This window comes from Nicotiana tabacum, chromosome 4, assembly GCF_000715075.1.
Source record: "Nicotiana tabacum cultivar K326 chromosome 4, ASM71507v2, whole genome shotgun sequence".
Classification (NCBI taxonomy): Eukaryota; Viridiplantae; Streptophyta; class Magnoliopsida; order Solanales; family Solanaceae; genus Nicotiana; species Nicotiana tabacum.
The window spans coordinates 25,767,399-25,780,989 of record NC_134083.1 but is presented as its reverse complement, the minus strand read 5'-3'; the positions used below and the strand labels follow the sequence as shown (position 1 = coordinate 25,780,989).

The following is a 13,591-nucleotide window of genomic DNA, read 5'->3' as shown; positions in this document are numbered from 1 at the left end:
TAAGTTATAAGTTAGAGGGTGTTTGGCTTTATAAGCTGAACAAACTGCTTATAAGCACTTTTTGTCTTATTTACGCGTTTGGTAAATACCCAAAGTGCTCATCAGCTAAAATGAGCCATAAGTCATAAGTTGGTCACCTCCAACTTATGGCTTTTCAACTTATAAGCACTTTTTGTTTGACCAAGACTTTTACTGGTTTATGCTTAATAATAATTTTTAATTCACAAAATATTTTTCCCAAAATAAATGTTCTAACTTTATTTTCATCCCATATTCCTTGTTCATCTTTTTCTTTACAAAGAAACTTTTTAATTTATAATCTTTTCTAAAATTTTTTAAGGATATTTTAGTCTTTTTAACAAAAGAATAATTTATCAGCATTTTTCTACCAAACACATCAATTGTTTATTATTAGTTTCAGCACACCTATCCAAACACGTAAATGCTTATTTAAAATATCAGTTTCAGCACTTAAAAATACTTTTCAGCACTTTAAACTTATCAGCTATTTACAAGCAGCTAATTCAAACGGGCTCTTAGTCACCCCAACTTATGACTTTTCAGCTTATAAGCAATTTTAGTTTGACCGAGGCTTTTACTAATTTATCCTTAATAATATTTTTAATTCACAAAATCTTTTTTCAAAATAATTTTTTAACTTTTTCATCATTCTATATTCGTTGTTCATCATTTTCTTTATAAAGAAACTTTTTAATATATAATCTTTTGTAAAGTTTTTAAGGGTATTTTAGTCATTTTAATAATAGAATAGCTTATCAGCACTTTTCTACCAAACATATCAACTGCTTATTATCAGTTTCAACACGTCTATCCAAACACGTAAATGCTTATTTAAAAAGTTAGTTTCAGCACTTCAAGCTTATCAATTATTTATAATCAGCTAATCCAAACGAACTCTTAGTTTTTTCATTTTGTCATCATGCGATGAATGCGAGCTGATTTCATGTCTCTTATTATCGATCTTAGTTTTTTGATACTTTTTTTGATTAAGATATACTTAAAGTTAAAATATTAGAATGAACAACAACAACAATAACAAATTCGGTGAAATCTCATAAACGGTGTATGGGGTTACAAAAATAGTCTTAGCACTACTGGTAAGCATAGGAGGAACACACTACTAACTGTCAACCTACAATCATAATCCTCGGCCTCTATATCTTCCTATCGATGGTCATATCCTCGGTAAGTTGAAGCAATGACATGTCCTGCCTAATAACCTCTCCCCAATAGTTCTTAAGCCTACTCCTTCCCCTCCGCAGACCAACCATGGATAACCCCTCACACCTCCTGACCGGTGCATCTATGTCTTTCCTTTTCACATGCCCGAACCATCTCAACCTAAATTCCCGCAACTTGTCCTCCATAGATGTCACTCCTACCATGTCCCTAATAACTTCATCCCTAATCATTTCCTTCCTGGTATGCCCACACATCCATCTCAACATCCTCATTTCAGCTACTTTCATTTTCTAGACATGAGACTTTTTGACATGCTAGCACTCAACTCCATACAATATAGTTGGTCTAACCACCACTCTGTAGAACTTGCCCTTAAGTCCAGGTGGTACATTCATATCACACAAAACCCCTAGGGCGAATTATCTCATCCACCCTACTCCAATACGATGAGTAACATCCTCGTCAATCTCCCCATTGCCTTGAATAATAGCTCCAAGATACTTGAAACTATCTCTTTTAGGGATGACTTGAGTACCAATCTTCACTTCCACTTCTTCTTCATGCAACCCATCACTAAACTTGTATTCCAAATACTCAGTTTTTAACATACTCAACTTGAAACCTTTAAACTCCAGTGTCTGTCTCCAAACTTCCAACCTAGCGTTAACTCCGCCTCGCGTCTCGTCAAGCAATATTATGTCATCAGCGAATAGCATACACCATGACACCTCCCTTTGCATGTGTCGGGTCAGCACATCTAATGCTAAGGCATACAAAAACAGGCTAAGAGCCGATCCCTGATGCAACCCCATCTCCATTGAAAAATAATCTGAGTCACTTCTCGCGGTCCTCACCCGAGTCTTCGCTCCCTCATACATATCCTTAAATATTAGAATGAGTTTTACTAAATTACCCCGAGGAAGTAATTTATTTTATGGTTAAATTATTAATATGAGATAGTTTTTTAGTTCTTGCATTCAATGCTAGCTATTCAGATTAAAATTTGATCTCTGAAAACCAAGATTTCAATTGAAGCATCTGCTCGATATGAAAAGGAAGGGAACCCAAACACATAGATGTACATTGTTCTTTTGGCATTACCGAATCAATAGAGGTGTAGTGGAGTAATAAATATTTATTCATTCTTATTTAATTAAATATCTCAAATTCAAGTTCTAAGTATAAAGTCGTTGGTTAGGAAAACTTTACCTCCCAATATTGAATTTTCATACGCAAATTTAAATATCATTTTACCTCTCAATGTTAAACTTTCGGATACGAATTCAAACATCGAATCGAATAGGAAATAAAAGTACAAAAAATAAACCAAACATAAAATACAAAAAGAAGAAAAAAACCTAACATAACACCTCGCTCATTCTCTCCACCGTCCTCGAACCCTAGACCATAGGTGCCAGAATTCCAGCAATTGTAAAAGGGCCCCACCCTTTAACAAGTGGAACCCTTGTGATTGGCTTAAAGTTCAATCATTATGGAGATACGGAAGACTTGGTTAAATTAAAAAAAAAAAGGGGACCTCAATGTCAATATGGACAAAATTTGAGGATATATTAGTAAAAAAAAAAGTCACGAAGACACCATCTTCTTCCTCACAGAAAATCAATGCCCCCGGAATAAAAAATTTAATTTAACTATTCTCAGCACATTCTCTTATGCAGCTAGGTTCTTTAATGGAGGTCGTCACTCTCCCAAAACCCTAGAAAATTGGAAAAAATTAAAGGAAGAAAAACAACGATTAAAAGTTCAGCTCTTTGGAGTTTCCAACAAAGTTCATTCCTGGTTATTTATTTTCATCAAGACTCTTCTTTTATTACTCAAATTTCAGCCCCATTTTTATCGAATTTGGATACCCATATTCCTCAAAATCATATTTCGGTCGCTGTTCTGCATTCTTTTTTTTTTTTTTTTTTTTAAAATATATATTTAGAGCTTGTATCTTTTAATAAGATTAGGAAAGGCGTTATTTTTTGTTCAGAAGGATCACATTATTTATTTGTTTGGGCGAGGGGCCGGCGGGGGGGGGGGGGGGGTTCTTTTTATATTTTTTTACTAGTGTTGCAAATTAGTGATTAATGTAAAGGTATTTTATTTTGGGGTTGGGAATCTATTGTTGTTTAATGGAGAGCAGTGAAGGAGGGGATGATCAAGAAGGCTCTGGATGGATGCAAGTTAAAAAGGTCTGGACTTTTCACACATCCATCTCTCAATATTAATTAATTCAGCTTTTAAATCGTTTTAATTTTATGTTTAAGCTGAAAGATGATGAATGAAAATGGGTTTAATAGTAGAATGCAAATAATTATAAACCATGTTTGAGTCGTGTCACTGGCCTAATGTCAAGAACGTACCTCCTGATAATCTGGTGTTTCAGGTATTCTTTTATTAGAAAAAGTATCAAAGGATTGAACTTTTCCTGAATTCATGTAGATGAATTAGTTGAATTTTAGTTATTTGAGAAAGAACTAATCATTTTCAATATGTTTCTGAAAAATGGATTGGTGGATTACACTAGAATTGGGCATATTCACCGGCATTTAGTGAAGAGATGGTGATTTAATTGGGCAAGTTTTATATTTTCTTTCTTGTTATCGGTACCAAAGAAAAGCCCTCTAGAGAAATGAAGGGCAGCTGAATAGGTTCTCTTTGTCGTATTGCTGAAGCTGAAACGGAAATTTATTGAATGAAATACTCTTACATTTGTATTTTTCTATCGCATGGTTCATCTATAATCTTCCACTTTCTCTTTCTGATAATTCCATTTGTACGTTTTAGCGACCATAGTGTTGTGCACATGCTTCTTAAGTGCTGGATTTAGCTCATCGCAAAAACTGAGATATCCCTCTATCCCTTCACCTCTTTTCACTGCATGGGGTGAGTTCCGCTGTTCTGGGGTGAAAGCAGATAATGGAAGACCAGGGGCATCTAAGATTCACGATAGTAAGTGTTGCTGGATTGTTGTTCAAAAAAACATTGTTTCACAGAACACTGAATGCAATGGACGGCGTCTTGCTTTATCATCCTTATGCCTTATAGCTTATTAAAGTATAAGAAATTTACTCCTTCACTGCTGTTTAAGTGGTTTGAATGGAGTAGAATGTGTGGCTAATAGCAATACATGTTTGCAAAATATGCAAAAAAGAAGAAGAAAGGAAATAGTAAAAAGAGAGAAAAACAGGTAAGTACAGTTCTGGCAATTCTGCGTTTAGGAGATTCACCAATAAATCAACCTTTCCTGGAATTTGAATGCCTTATTTCTTGTATGCTCTGTTGTCTTGTCATTAACAGATGCTATATGTATCAGGATTAAACTGCAATTTTCTCATCAACAATAATGTAGAGTGCCTTGCGTTTTGCGCAATTAAAATTTGTCTATTTGTTATTCAATGTGTGGACCTCTTGTGCAGAAGCACAGGCACAGTTCAAAGTTTTCACTACATGGTTGGGTTGGAGGATCATCTCAAGGAACTGCTTCTTGCAATCCAGAAAATCGGTCTTCATTGAGTGTAAAAAGTGAAAATTTTAAATCTGCCATTCAGCATTCAAAAGGAAGTGGACGTTGTATTAGGCATGATGATGTTACTTCAATTCCGAAGGAAGATGCAGTGATTGTGCACGATAAATGTGTGGTCAGTCACAGTAGTAATTCTGTTAGTTTAGGTTTTCCAACAGATTCCAATCAAGGAGTCAGTCAGGAACATCCTCAAATAATTAACCATGACATAATACCAAATATCAAGTGGGGTGACTTGGATGATCGAGCTCTAACATCTCATTTTGGAAGTACTGTCCAAGCAGAAATTAAGTTCGGTGACATTCTAAATCATGATCTGCTTAGTACAAAAGCTGATCAAACAAGTGATTCCTTTGTACACACTTCTCCAACTGATCTAGAGAAAAATAGATTGGTTACTGAGGAAAGCCATCAAGTTGTCAGCTCGAATCCTTTGTCTCCCAAGATTGAAGCTGTTGAAAAAACTTGTGTGAAGTTGAAGGATTTATCTTCAGAAGATGTTAATGCTTCTGCTGTTTCTCCTCTTTCTGGAGGGCAATGTGGACATACCCAGCTTGAAAAAGGTGACACTTGCAACAGTCCTGGCGAAAAGCTTAACATTGCTGCCAGAGAAGGGCCTCGTGGGGTAACTGTGCACAGTGTCGAATCTGAAGAAGCTTGCACAGAAATCCCTGAAGTGCCTAGTGTTGATCAGGATATAAAAACAGTGGTCGCTTCACAGGATTCTGAGCCAGTGCCACCCGATAAAGGAGGATCGGGAAACAATGGGCAGCCTTACCTGTCGTCTCCTAGTGAAGAGTTTAGGAGCAAACGAGTTGATTCAATTATTGAAGATTTATCAAACTCTAACTTGAGTAGTATTGATGCAGAAGGCATTGGTGAAAGTAAAGAAAGGTTCAGGCAACGCCTCTGGTGCTTTCTCTTTGAGAATCTTAATCGGGCAGTAGATGAACTCTACCTACTCTGTGAACTGGAATGTGACCTGGAGCAAACACAAGAGTCTATTCTTGTTCTTGAAGAAGCTGCATCTGATTTTAAAGAACTGAGTTCAAGAGTGGCGGAATTTGAGAGACTGAAAAAATCCAGTTCTCATGCGACTGATGGAACACCTCTGACCATGAAGTCTAACCATCGCAGACCACATGCTCTCTCATGGGAAGTGAGTACTCTAGCTCTCATTTTTCAATGTTTTAAATTGGTAACTGTAAAAAATTACACAACAATCTCAGCCATTTGGAAGTTGAAAAACTGCAGTTTTGAATGCATGCATGCATACCAAGAATATCTGCTGGCCAGTCATTATTATATTCCATCTATGCTAAAGAAATGGTTTTGCATGTCTTTTACCTGGTTTTTGGTACTGGTAGCGCCCACAGTTTGGGCCAGGGAAGTCCTTCAGCTCGTTAAACGGAGGGATATATTCTGTCTTTTCAAATACGCTTCCCCCAGCAGGCAACAACATTGGGATTCTTGAATTTTCTTTTCATTTATTTTTACCTATTCGATAGTAATTGGATGAACAATCATGACAACATCGCCCTCTTTGGCGCCTTATTTGTGTGTGTTTGGGGGGGGGGGGGGATTATTTTGTTCACTGAAGGCGGATCTAGAATTCGTAAGCTGCAGGTGCCACTCTCTTTAATGTAACCTACCACTAGCAATGGTGGAGATCGAATTGGGGTGTACATTCGGTCAGTTCCATCTGTTTTAGGTTAATTCGGTTCGATTTACAAGGTTTTTGTTTCATTAAAAAAAATCACGCGATTTGGTCCAGTTCAATCTAATTCTCTATTTTTCTATTGCCCAAAAAAAAGCTTTTTTTTTGAATGACCAAGAAATTCGTCTGGGGCCAACCAATTAGGAACAACCGCAGCCTTCAAAACTCAAGGATAATGGGCCCGCCTCCCTAATCTTCTCCATTTAAATATTAGGCTTAGTTCGTATGGTGCTGGGCTCGAATCTGTGACCCAAGTCGCAAGTCCCTCAACCTCTACCACTTGAACTAAGCCCTAGGCCAGTTATGGATACTCTTTTGGAGGTCACTTTTTTCGTAAGAAGCAGCCAAACTTATAGGCCTAAACCACAAATCCGAAATAACGAAACCTATTGATCCCGAAACTGAACTCTAAAAAACTAACCAGTCTTTAGATTTGGATTGTAATATCTTAAATTTGAAAACCGAAAATTCCAACCAAAGTTTTCAGAATCCAAACCGAACTACCTGACGCCCACCCTCGTTATCAATGTTTATTATACATACAGAGATACATGGATAAATTGATTATCTACTCCTTTTGTGACAAACTGTTAAAGTGGTATGATCTTTCCTCTAACTGCAGGTCCGCCGGATGACAACTTCACCACACAGGGCAGAAATACTGGCTTCATCTCTTGAGGCTTTTCGAAAAATTCAACATGAAAGAACTAGTTTGTCAGCTACAGGGATGGAGAAAATGGCATCTAATTGTTATGATCATCATTGTGGAAGTTCTAGTGTTGTGGAGACATATAATGAGAAAGGTGACAAAAAAAGCAGTTTAAGTGAATCATTAGAGAAAAGCAGGAAGCAGAGTAATGCATCTAATTCTTCTCTGGGTAATTTGAGTAGAGAGAAGAGGCACGTTGATTCGGGAAAGTCTGCTTCTCATGCATCTAGATTACCTCCTAAGGAGGGGGTTTCCTCATCTGTCGGTGGAAAGAACAAGAGAGACAATGAGAAAAATCTAAAGCCAATAGATCACTTGAAGAGACATTCTGAAAGAGACAAGGAAAAGCGAAATGGAAGCTCCTGGAGATCCATGGATGCTTGGAAGGAGAAGAGAAACTGGGAAGATGTACTCTCCACTCCATACCGAGTTTCATCTCGTTTCTCGCATTCACCTGGCATGAGTAGGAAAAGTGCAGAGCGTGCACGCATTTTGCACGACAAACTCATGTCTCCAGAGAAAAAGAAGAAGTCAGCTATTGACTTAAAAAAAGAAGCGGAAGAAAAGCATGCACGTGCAATGAGAATTAGAAGTGAGCTTGAAAATGAGAGAGTTCAAAAGCTTCAACGAACATCTGAGAAGCTGAACCGCGTAAATGAATGGCAATCCGTGCGTAGTATGAAATTGCGAGAGGTGATGCATGCTCGGCACCAACGCAGTGAATCCCGACATGAAGCTTACCTAGCTGAAGTTGTGAGAAGGGCGGGCGATGAAAGCATAAAAGTAAATGAAGTTCGATTCATTACTTCACTCAATGAAGGGAACAAAAAGCTCATCTTGCGGCAGAAACTCCATGATTCTGAGTTGAGGAGGGCTGAGAAGCTTCAAGTGCTAAAAACTAAACAGAAAGAAGATATGGCAAGGGAAGAAGCTGTTTTGGAACGCAAGAAACTAATTGAAGCAGAAAAGTTGCAGCGCCTTGCAGAGACACAGAGGAAAAAGGAAGAGGCACAGGTAAGAAGGGAAGAGGAGCGTAAAGCATCAAGTGCTGCACGCGAAGCAAAGGCTATGGAACAGATGCGGAGAAAGGAGTTTCGAGCCAAAGCTCAACAGGAGGAAGCTGAACTCCTGGCCCAGAAGTTAGCTGAAAGACTCAGAGAAAGTGAACAGCGTCGTAAAATTTATCTGGAGCAAATACGGGAAAGAGCTTCAATGGACTTCAGAGATCAGTCTTCGCCATTATTCCGTCGTTCTGTGGCTAAGGAGGGGCAAGGTAGATCTACGCCAATCAGTAACTGTGAAGATAATAACGAAAATAGTGGTGTTGCTCCTGAAGGCTCTACGCTTGCTACTGGCCACATGGCTACCCAACATTCATTAAAACGAAGGATCAAAAGAATTCGCCAACGACTTATGGCATTGAAATATGATTTTCCTGAGCCTTCAATCGGCGGTACTGAAAATGCAGGTTTTGTGTATAGAACTGCAGTGGCAAATGCGAGGGCGAAGATTGCGAAGTGGCTCCAAGAACTTCAAAGACTTCGTCAAGCAAGAAAAGAAGGGGCTGCAAGCTTTGGACTAATAACAGCTGAAATAATTAAGGTGATATATTACACTTCTATGTGAAGTTTGTTTCACTTGCCTTCTAATTCTGGTATTAAGATAAAAAAGTTGTTTATCCTGCCATGAATAACTGCAACATAAAACAACGTTTTGGCTAGAATCAGTTTTTGAAAATATTGTGGCTTTAATAGGTCAACTTTGTTTCATGAAATAATAGTAAACTTATTGATTCTGGCATTTTTTTTGTAACTAGTTTTTGGAGGGAAGGGATGCTGAGCTGCAGGCTTCTCGTCAAGCTGGTCTGGTTGATTTTATTGCTTCTGCACTTCCCGCATCTCACACATCAAAGCCAGAAAGCTGCCAGGTGACATTGTACCTTCTAAGGCTTCTGAAGGTTGTACTTTCAGCTGCTGCAAACAAGGGTTATTTTCTTGCTCAGAATCTACTGCCCCCTATAATCCCCATGTTGGCGGCAGCTCTTGAAAACTACATCAAAATTGCAGCCTCATCAAATGGCTCTGCTTCTGCCAACCTGGTTAGCTGTAAGACATCAACTGACAGATTGGAGTTAATCTCTGAAATTCTGGATGGTTTCCTTTGGACTGCTGCAGCAATCATTGGTCATGCAAGTTCGGATGAACGTGCCCTTCAACTGCAAGATGGTTTGATTGAGCTTGTAATTGCATACCAAGTTATTCACCGGTTACGGGATCTTTTTGCACTTTATGATAGACCACCTGTAGAAGGTTCACCTTTCCCTTCATCAATCCTCCTTGGCGTAAATCTGTTGGCAGTTCTTACATCCAGATTCAGAAATGTGTCTTCAATAACATGTAAAAACTTTCCTACTGTATCAACTCGAAGTAATGAAAAGAACAACATCGAACTTGCTGAAGCTGCAGACTTGAAGTCTTCTTCTCCTTTGTGCAATTCCCAGAATGATGGTAAATTGGTATTTCCCGCAGTAAATGGAGGTGTAGCTTCGTCTTTGCCGGATGTACCGGAGGATAGGCCCCTGGATGAATTTTCTAAAATAAAAGAAAATGAGGGCTCAGTTGTAATTGATCGGAACTCTGACAAAGTTGACTTACTTGCTGCTAATACGGAAACTGCAGATGTATTGCAGGAATCTACAACCATCGTGACATATGATACCCTTCAGATGGTTGAGAAGAAATCTCAAGATAATAGTAAAGGTCATATTAGTGGAAATGCATCAGTGTTGAAGCAGGCTGTAAAGTTTCTTCTTTCTGCCATATCTGAGACTGGCTTAGTTTGTCTTCCATCAATGTTGACAGCCGTTTTATTGCAGGCTAACAATAGATGTTCTGAACAGGTGAACTTCGTGAATTTCATTAAATTTGTTTGTAAAATCCATTTTTGAGGTTTTCTGCACGGCGCTGATTTTGTGCAATTTTGTAGTCCATGAATCTTACTGGGCTTTATCTGTAAGCATTAGGATGTAGTCGAACCTCATTTGTTTGCTACTTTGTTGTGTTCTTTACTAGACTTCTCTACCGTAAGCATGTAACAATGAATCATTCTAGTACGGGAAGTAATTGTTTGAAACTGTTCCTATGTTAAAGGAAGATGAAACCTAACCTTGAGTTTGCGTTCATAGTCTGCTTATCTCTGTGTCTACCACTTATTCTTACTGAAACCTTTCTTTGCAGGCATCATTTGTCCTTCCATCCAATTTTGAAGATGTGGCAACTGGTGTACTAAAAGTGTTGAACAATTTAGCATTAATAGACATATCTTTTGTCCAGAAGATGCTCGTAAGTCAATTTGGAATTTTTTACATCAACTTTCCCTTTCTAAAAGTTTTAGATGTTAATAAAGTGACTCTTTATTCTCTTTTCTGGATCACAGGCCCGACCAGATCTGAAGATGGAATTCTTTCACTTGATGAGTTTTCTTCTCTCTCATTGCACGAGCAAATGGGGCGGAGCAACTGACCAGGTTTCTTTCTGATGCTTTTGCTTTCATGTTTTGGCCTTCAAATTGTACACCTCACAAGTTTATTGGACTTAGAAAGGTGCTGTTTATGCTAGTCTTGGAAAGCCACCGTGTCTTTTGGTTGGAGAGTAGGAAAGTGCAAGAGAGATTGTCCATTTTCATTTGGAAAGAAATCCTAACTCAAGTTTACTTACCATTTAAGCTGATGGACGATAGGAAAGATTGTCAGTGTATTACTTGTTGGTTGTCATGCGTTTCTTAGAAACACTGAATTTTCTTGTATAACTAATATTTCTTTGATAAAGGAGTGTAAATTATATAATTAAATTCGGAATTCCTAGATATGTATTGCAACCATCTAGTAATGAGAAGACACAGCGTGAGGCTTTTACTCTGTGAAGGTCTAAATTGATGCGAATTTTCTTGTATAACTAATATTTCTTTGATAAAGGAGTGTAAATTATATAATTAAATTCGGAATTCCTAGATATGTATTGCAACCATCTAGTAATGAGAAGACACAGCGTGAGGCTTTTACTCTGTGAAGGTCTAAATTGATGCTCAACATTGTATAAACTTCGCGTTTATATCATCAAATATGGTTTTGGAAAGAAGGATTTCCAGATTTGGGAGTGTTAGCGCCGAGTGTCACGTGGGCCTTCATATTCTTGAAAGGGCTAAAAGTAGCGCTTCGCTTTGTTTGTACTTCTGATAAAAAACGAGCCGTTCTAGTAAGATTTGTAATATGAACACCCTTACGCTTTGTAGAGATATAAGGCGCCATTTTAGGATTCCATTTCCTAGTACCATGACCAAAATGAACTCCTGCCTCCATCATCTCTTCCAAATTTATGTTCCAATATCTTCTTGGATAGACTTGGTTTGTCTGGAAGCTTCTGTAACTTTTCTGACGTGACAGAAATCTAAATGTCAAAACAGCAAGTCAGCAATCAAACAGCCCTGTGAACTTCTCTGATTAAGATCTTGAGGCAGAAACCTTATGAAAAATAGCTTGGTAGATATTTACCATCGCGTTGTAGATTCTCTACCTTTTTGGTATACCTGTTGTATACGGGAGCTTTCCCATTGCTAATAATATCATGTACCTTATAAAAAAAAGATATTTACCCTCGCATAAAACATAAAAGACCTTAAACATACAGGATCAATCAATAGCAAAACGGATCTTGGTGATTGGATGACTCCCTGTTGTAGTACTGTCCATAATTACCACCTGGCCCTTGTTCAAATAAGTTATGAACTTATCCCTTGTGATGTTAAGGTATCTCAGTCTTGTTTGACTTTTTCTGGATTCCAGAATTGAATGAGAATGTTCCTTGGATACAGCATTTTATTAGGAAAAATTGTAGTTTCCTGTTAGAGAGCAGCATTAACGCTTAATGGTTTTGTAGACTTTTGTTGGGAGTCACTGTTTTCACATTTATTTGCTTCTTGTCAAAGTACAGGACTGATTAATATAGTCTTTTCTATTTGGGCATTCTGTGTCTCAGATTGGTTTGCTACTGCTGGAATCATTGTCGCTTCTTAGTTATTTTTCATTGTTCCATCATGAAAACCAAGCTGTTCTTCGATGGGGAAAGAGCCCTACAATTCTTCACAAGGTACGTAAATCTTCTATTCAACTTAAGACTTCACCTAAAACATATATTTAATTGTGGATTGTGTGGCACAGGTATGCGACCTGCCTTTTGTGTTCTTTAGTGATCCTGAGTTAATGCCAGTCTTGGCGGGTACCATGGTTGCTGCCTGCTTTGGATGTGAACAGAATAAGGATGTCATTCAGCAAGAACTCAGCCCAGATATGCTCCTTGCTTTGCTGAAAGCTTGTAGAAGTAATCTTCCCTCTCCTGATTCTTTTGCAGTACCTAATAATCCATCACTAGATGAGGCTGTTGCATCTGCTCAGCTGGTTCCTGAATCTAAAAACCTTCAAGTTGACGTCCCACTGAGATCAAATCGTAACAATCAACGCAATGCTAGGGTCCTTTCCCAGAGAGGTGGTCCATTGCCAACTACTAAAACTGGCAGAATCCGAAGCTTAAGAGACAATAAAGTGTTGAAGCCTTGTGAAGGTAAGGGTCTGAAGAGCAATTCATCTGTGCCTGAGAGTACTGCCGCATGGATGTTGCACTCTAGATTATCTACTGATGTACTTGATAAAGCAGAACAGTTTTTTGCTGCAGTTACCTGCAATGAGAATGGAGAATTATGAATTTATTTACTGTATAGTATATCCATTCTTTTGAGTGCTTAATGCCGAATAACCACGGTATATGACACTGTAATCTTCTTTACAGTGATATACTAGTTATTTGTTCGGAACTGCTCAAGAAAGATTTAGCCGTTCAATGCTTATAATACTTCAGTGGCAGTTCAAACGTCTTCACTAACTAGTAGTAAGATAGATGCAGCAGCTGTTGCTTCTTTTAGTGATCTTAGAGTAATATATTACCGCGCTACTAAGATCATAAAGTCCCTCCCTCTTATTTCTTGAGGAAAGCATTTCGAGAGTGTCTGGTAACAACCAGAACTTCCTATCTATAATAAAGGTAATTGTAAACTGTGTTCTCGGAGTGTAAACAGAGAAGCAGTTTTGTAAATGTTGGCAAGTGGCGTATCTCTTATCAGCATCATCAACGAACACCTCAACTGTAGCTTTCATGTCTTCTGGGAGGATAGTCTCTCCATCTTCCAATTACTGTATCCTTGGATTGAAGGAACTTGTTCACGGTATATTTATGGACATACGTCTTGGCAGAAGCATGGGAGTAACAACCTGGAGATCTCAGGTTCGACATGAGGGACAACAATTGGTATAAACCCATTTGCTCCAGTCTTGGTGAGCATGATTTACCATGGCAACCTGTGTTTGATAGCTAGTTATGCA

The 13,591-nt window shown here is 38.2% G+C and overlaps 1 protein-coding gene across 2 annotated transcripts; it reads left to right on the top strand.

Moving 5' to 3' along the window:
- Positions 1–2,878: 2,878 nt before the first annotated feature.
- On the top strand, positions 2,879–13,038 carry LOC107803053 (uncharacterized). Of its 2 annotated transcripts, none has more exons than XM_075251582.1 (8): positions 2,879–3,401; positions 4,629–5,894; positions 7,075–8,763; positions 8,978–10,060; positions 10,398–10,502; positions 10,597–10,686; positions 12,195–12,305; positions 12,377–13,038. In XM_075251582.1, the coding sequence occupies exons 1-8, from the start codon at positions 3,342–3,344 to the stop codon at positions 12,914–12,916; spliced, it is 4,944 nt and encodes a 1,647-aa protein (XP_075107683.1). In that variant the 5' UTR covers positions 2,879–3,341; the 3' UTR covers positions 12,917–13,038. The 2 variants fall into 2 exon arrangements, with proteins under 2 accessions (XP_075107683.1, XP_075107684.1); XM_075251583.1 differs by lacking the exon at positions 2,879–3,401 and adding an exon at positions 4,010–4,161.
- Positions 13,039–13,591: the final 553 nt, after the last annotated feature.

Coding starts and splice junctions, on each gene's coding strand:
- LOC107803053 (XM_075251582.1), top strand. CDS start 3,342: ATGGAGAGCAGTGAAGGAGGGGATGATCAAGAAGGCTCTGGATGGATG. Junction 10,687..12,194: donor GGGGCGGAGCAACTGACCAG/GTTTCTTTCTGA, acceptor TCTGTGTCTCAG/ATTGGTTTGCTACTGCTGGA. Junction 12,306..12,376: donor GCCCTACAATTCTTCACAAG/GTACGTAAATCT, acceptor TGTGTGGCACAG/GTATGCGACCTGCCTTTTGT.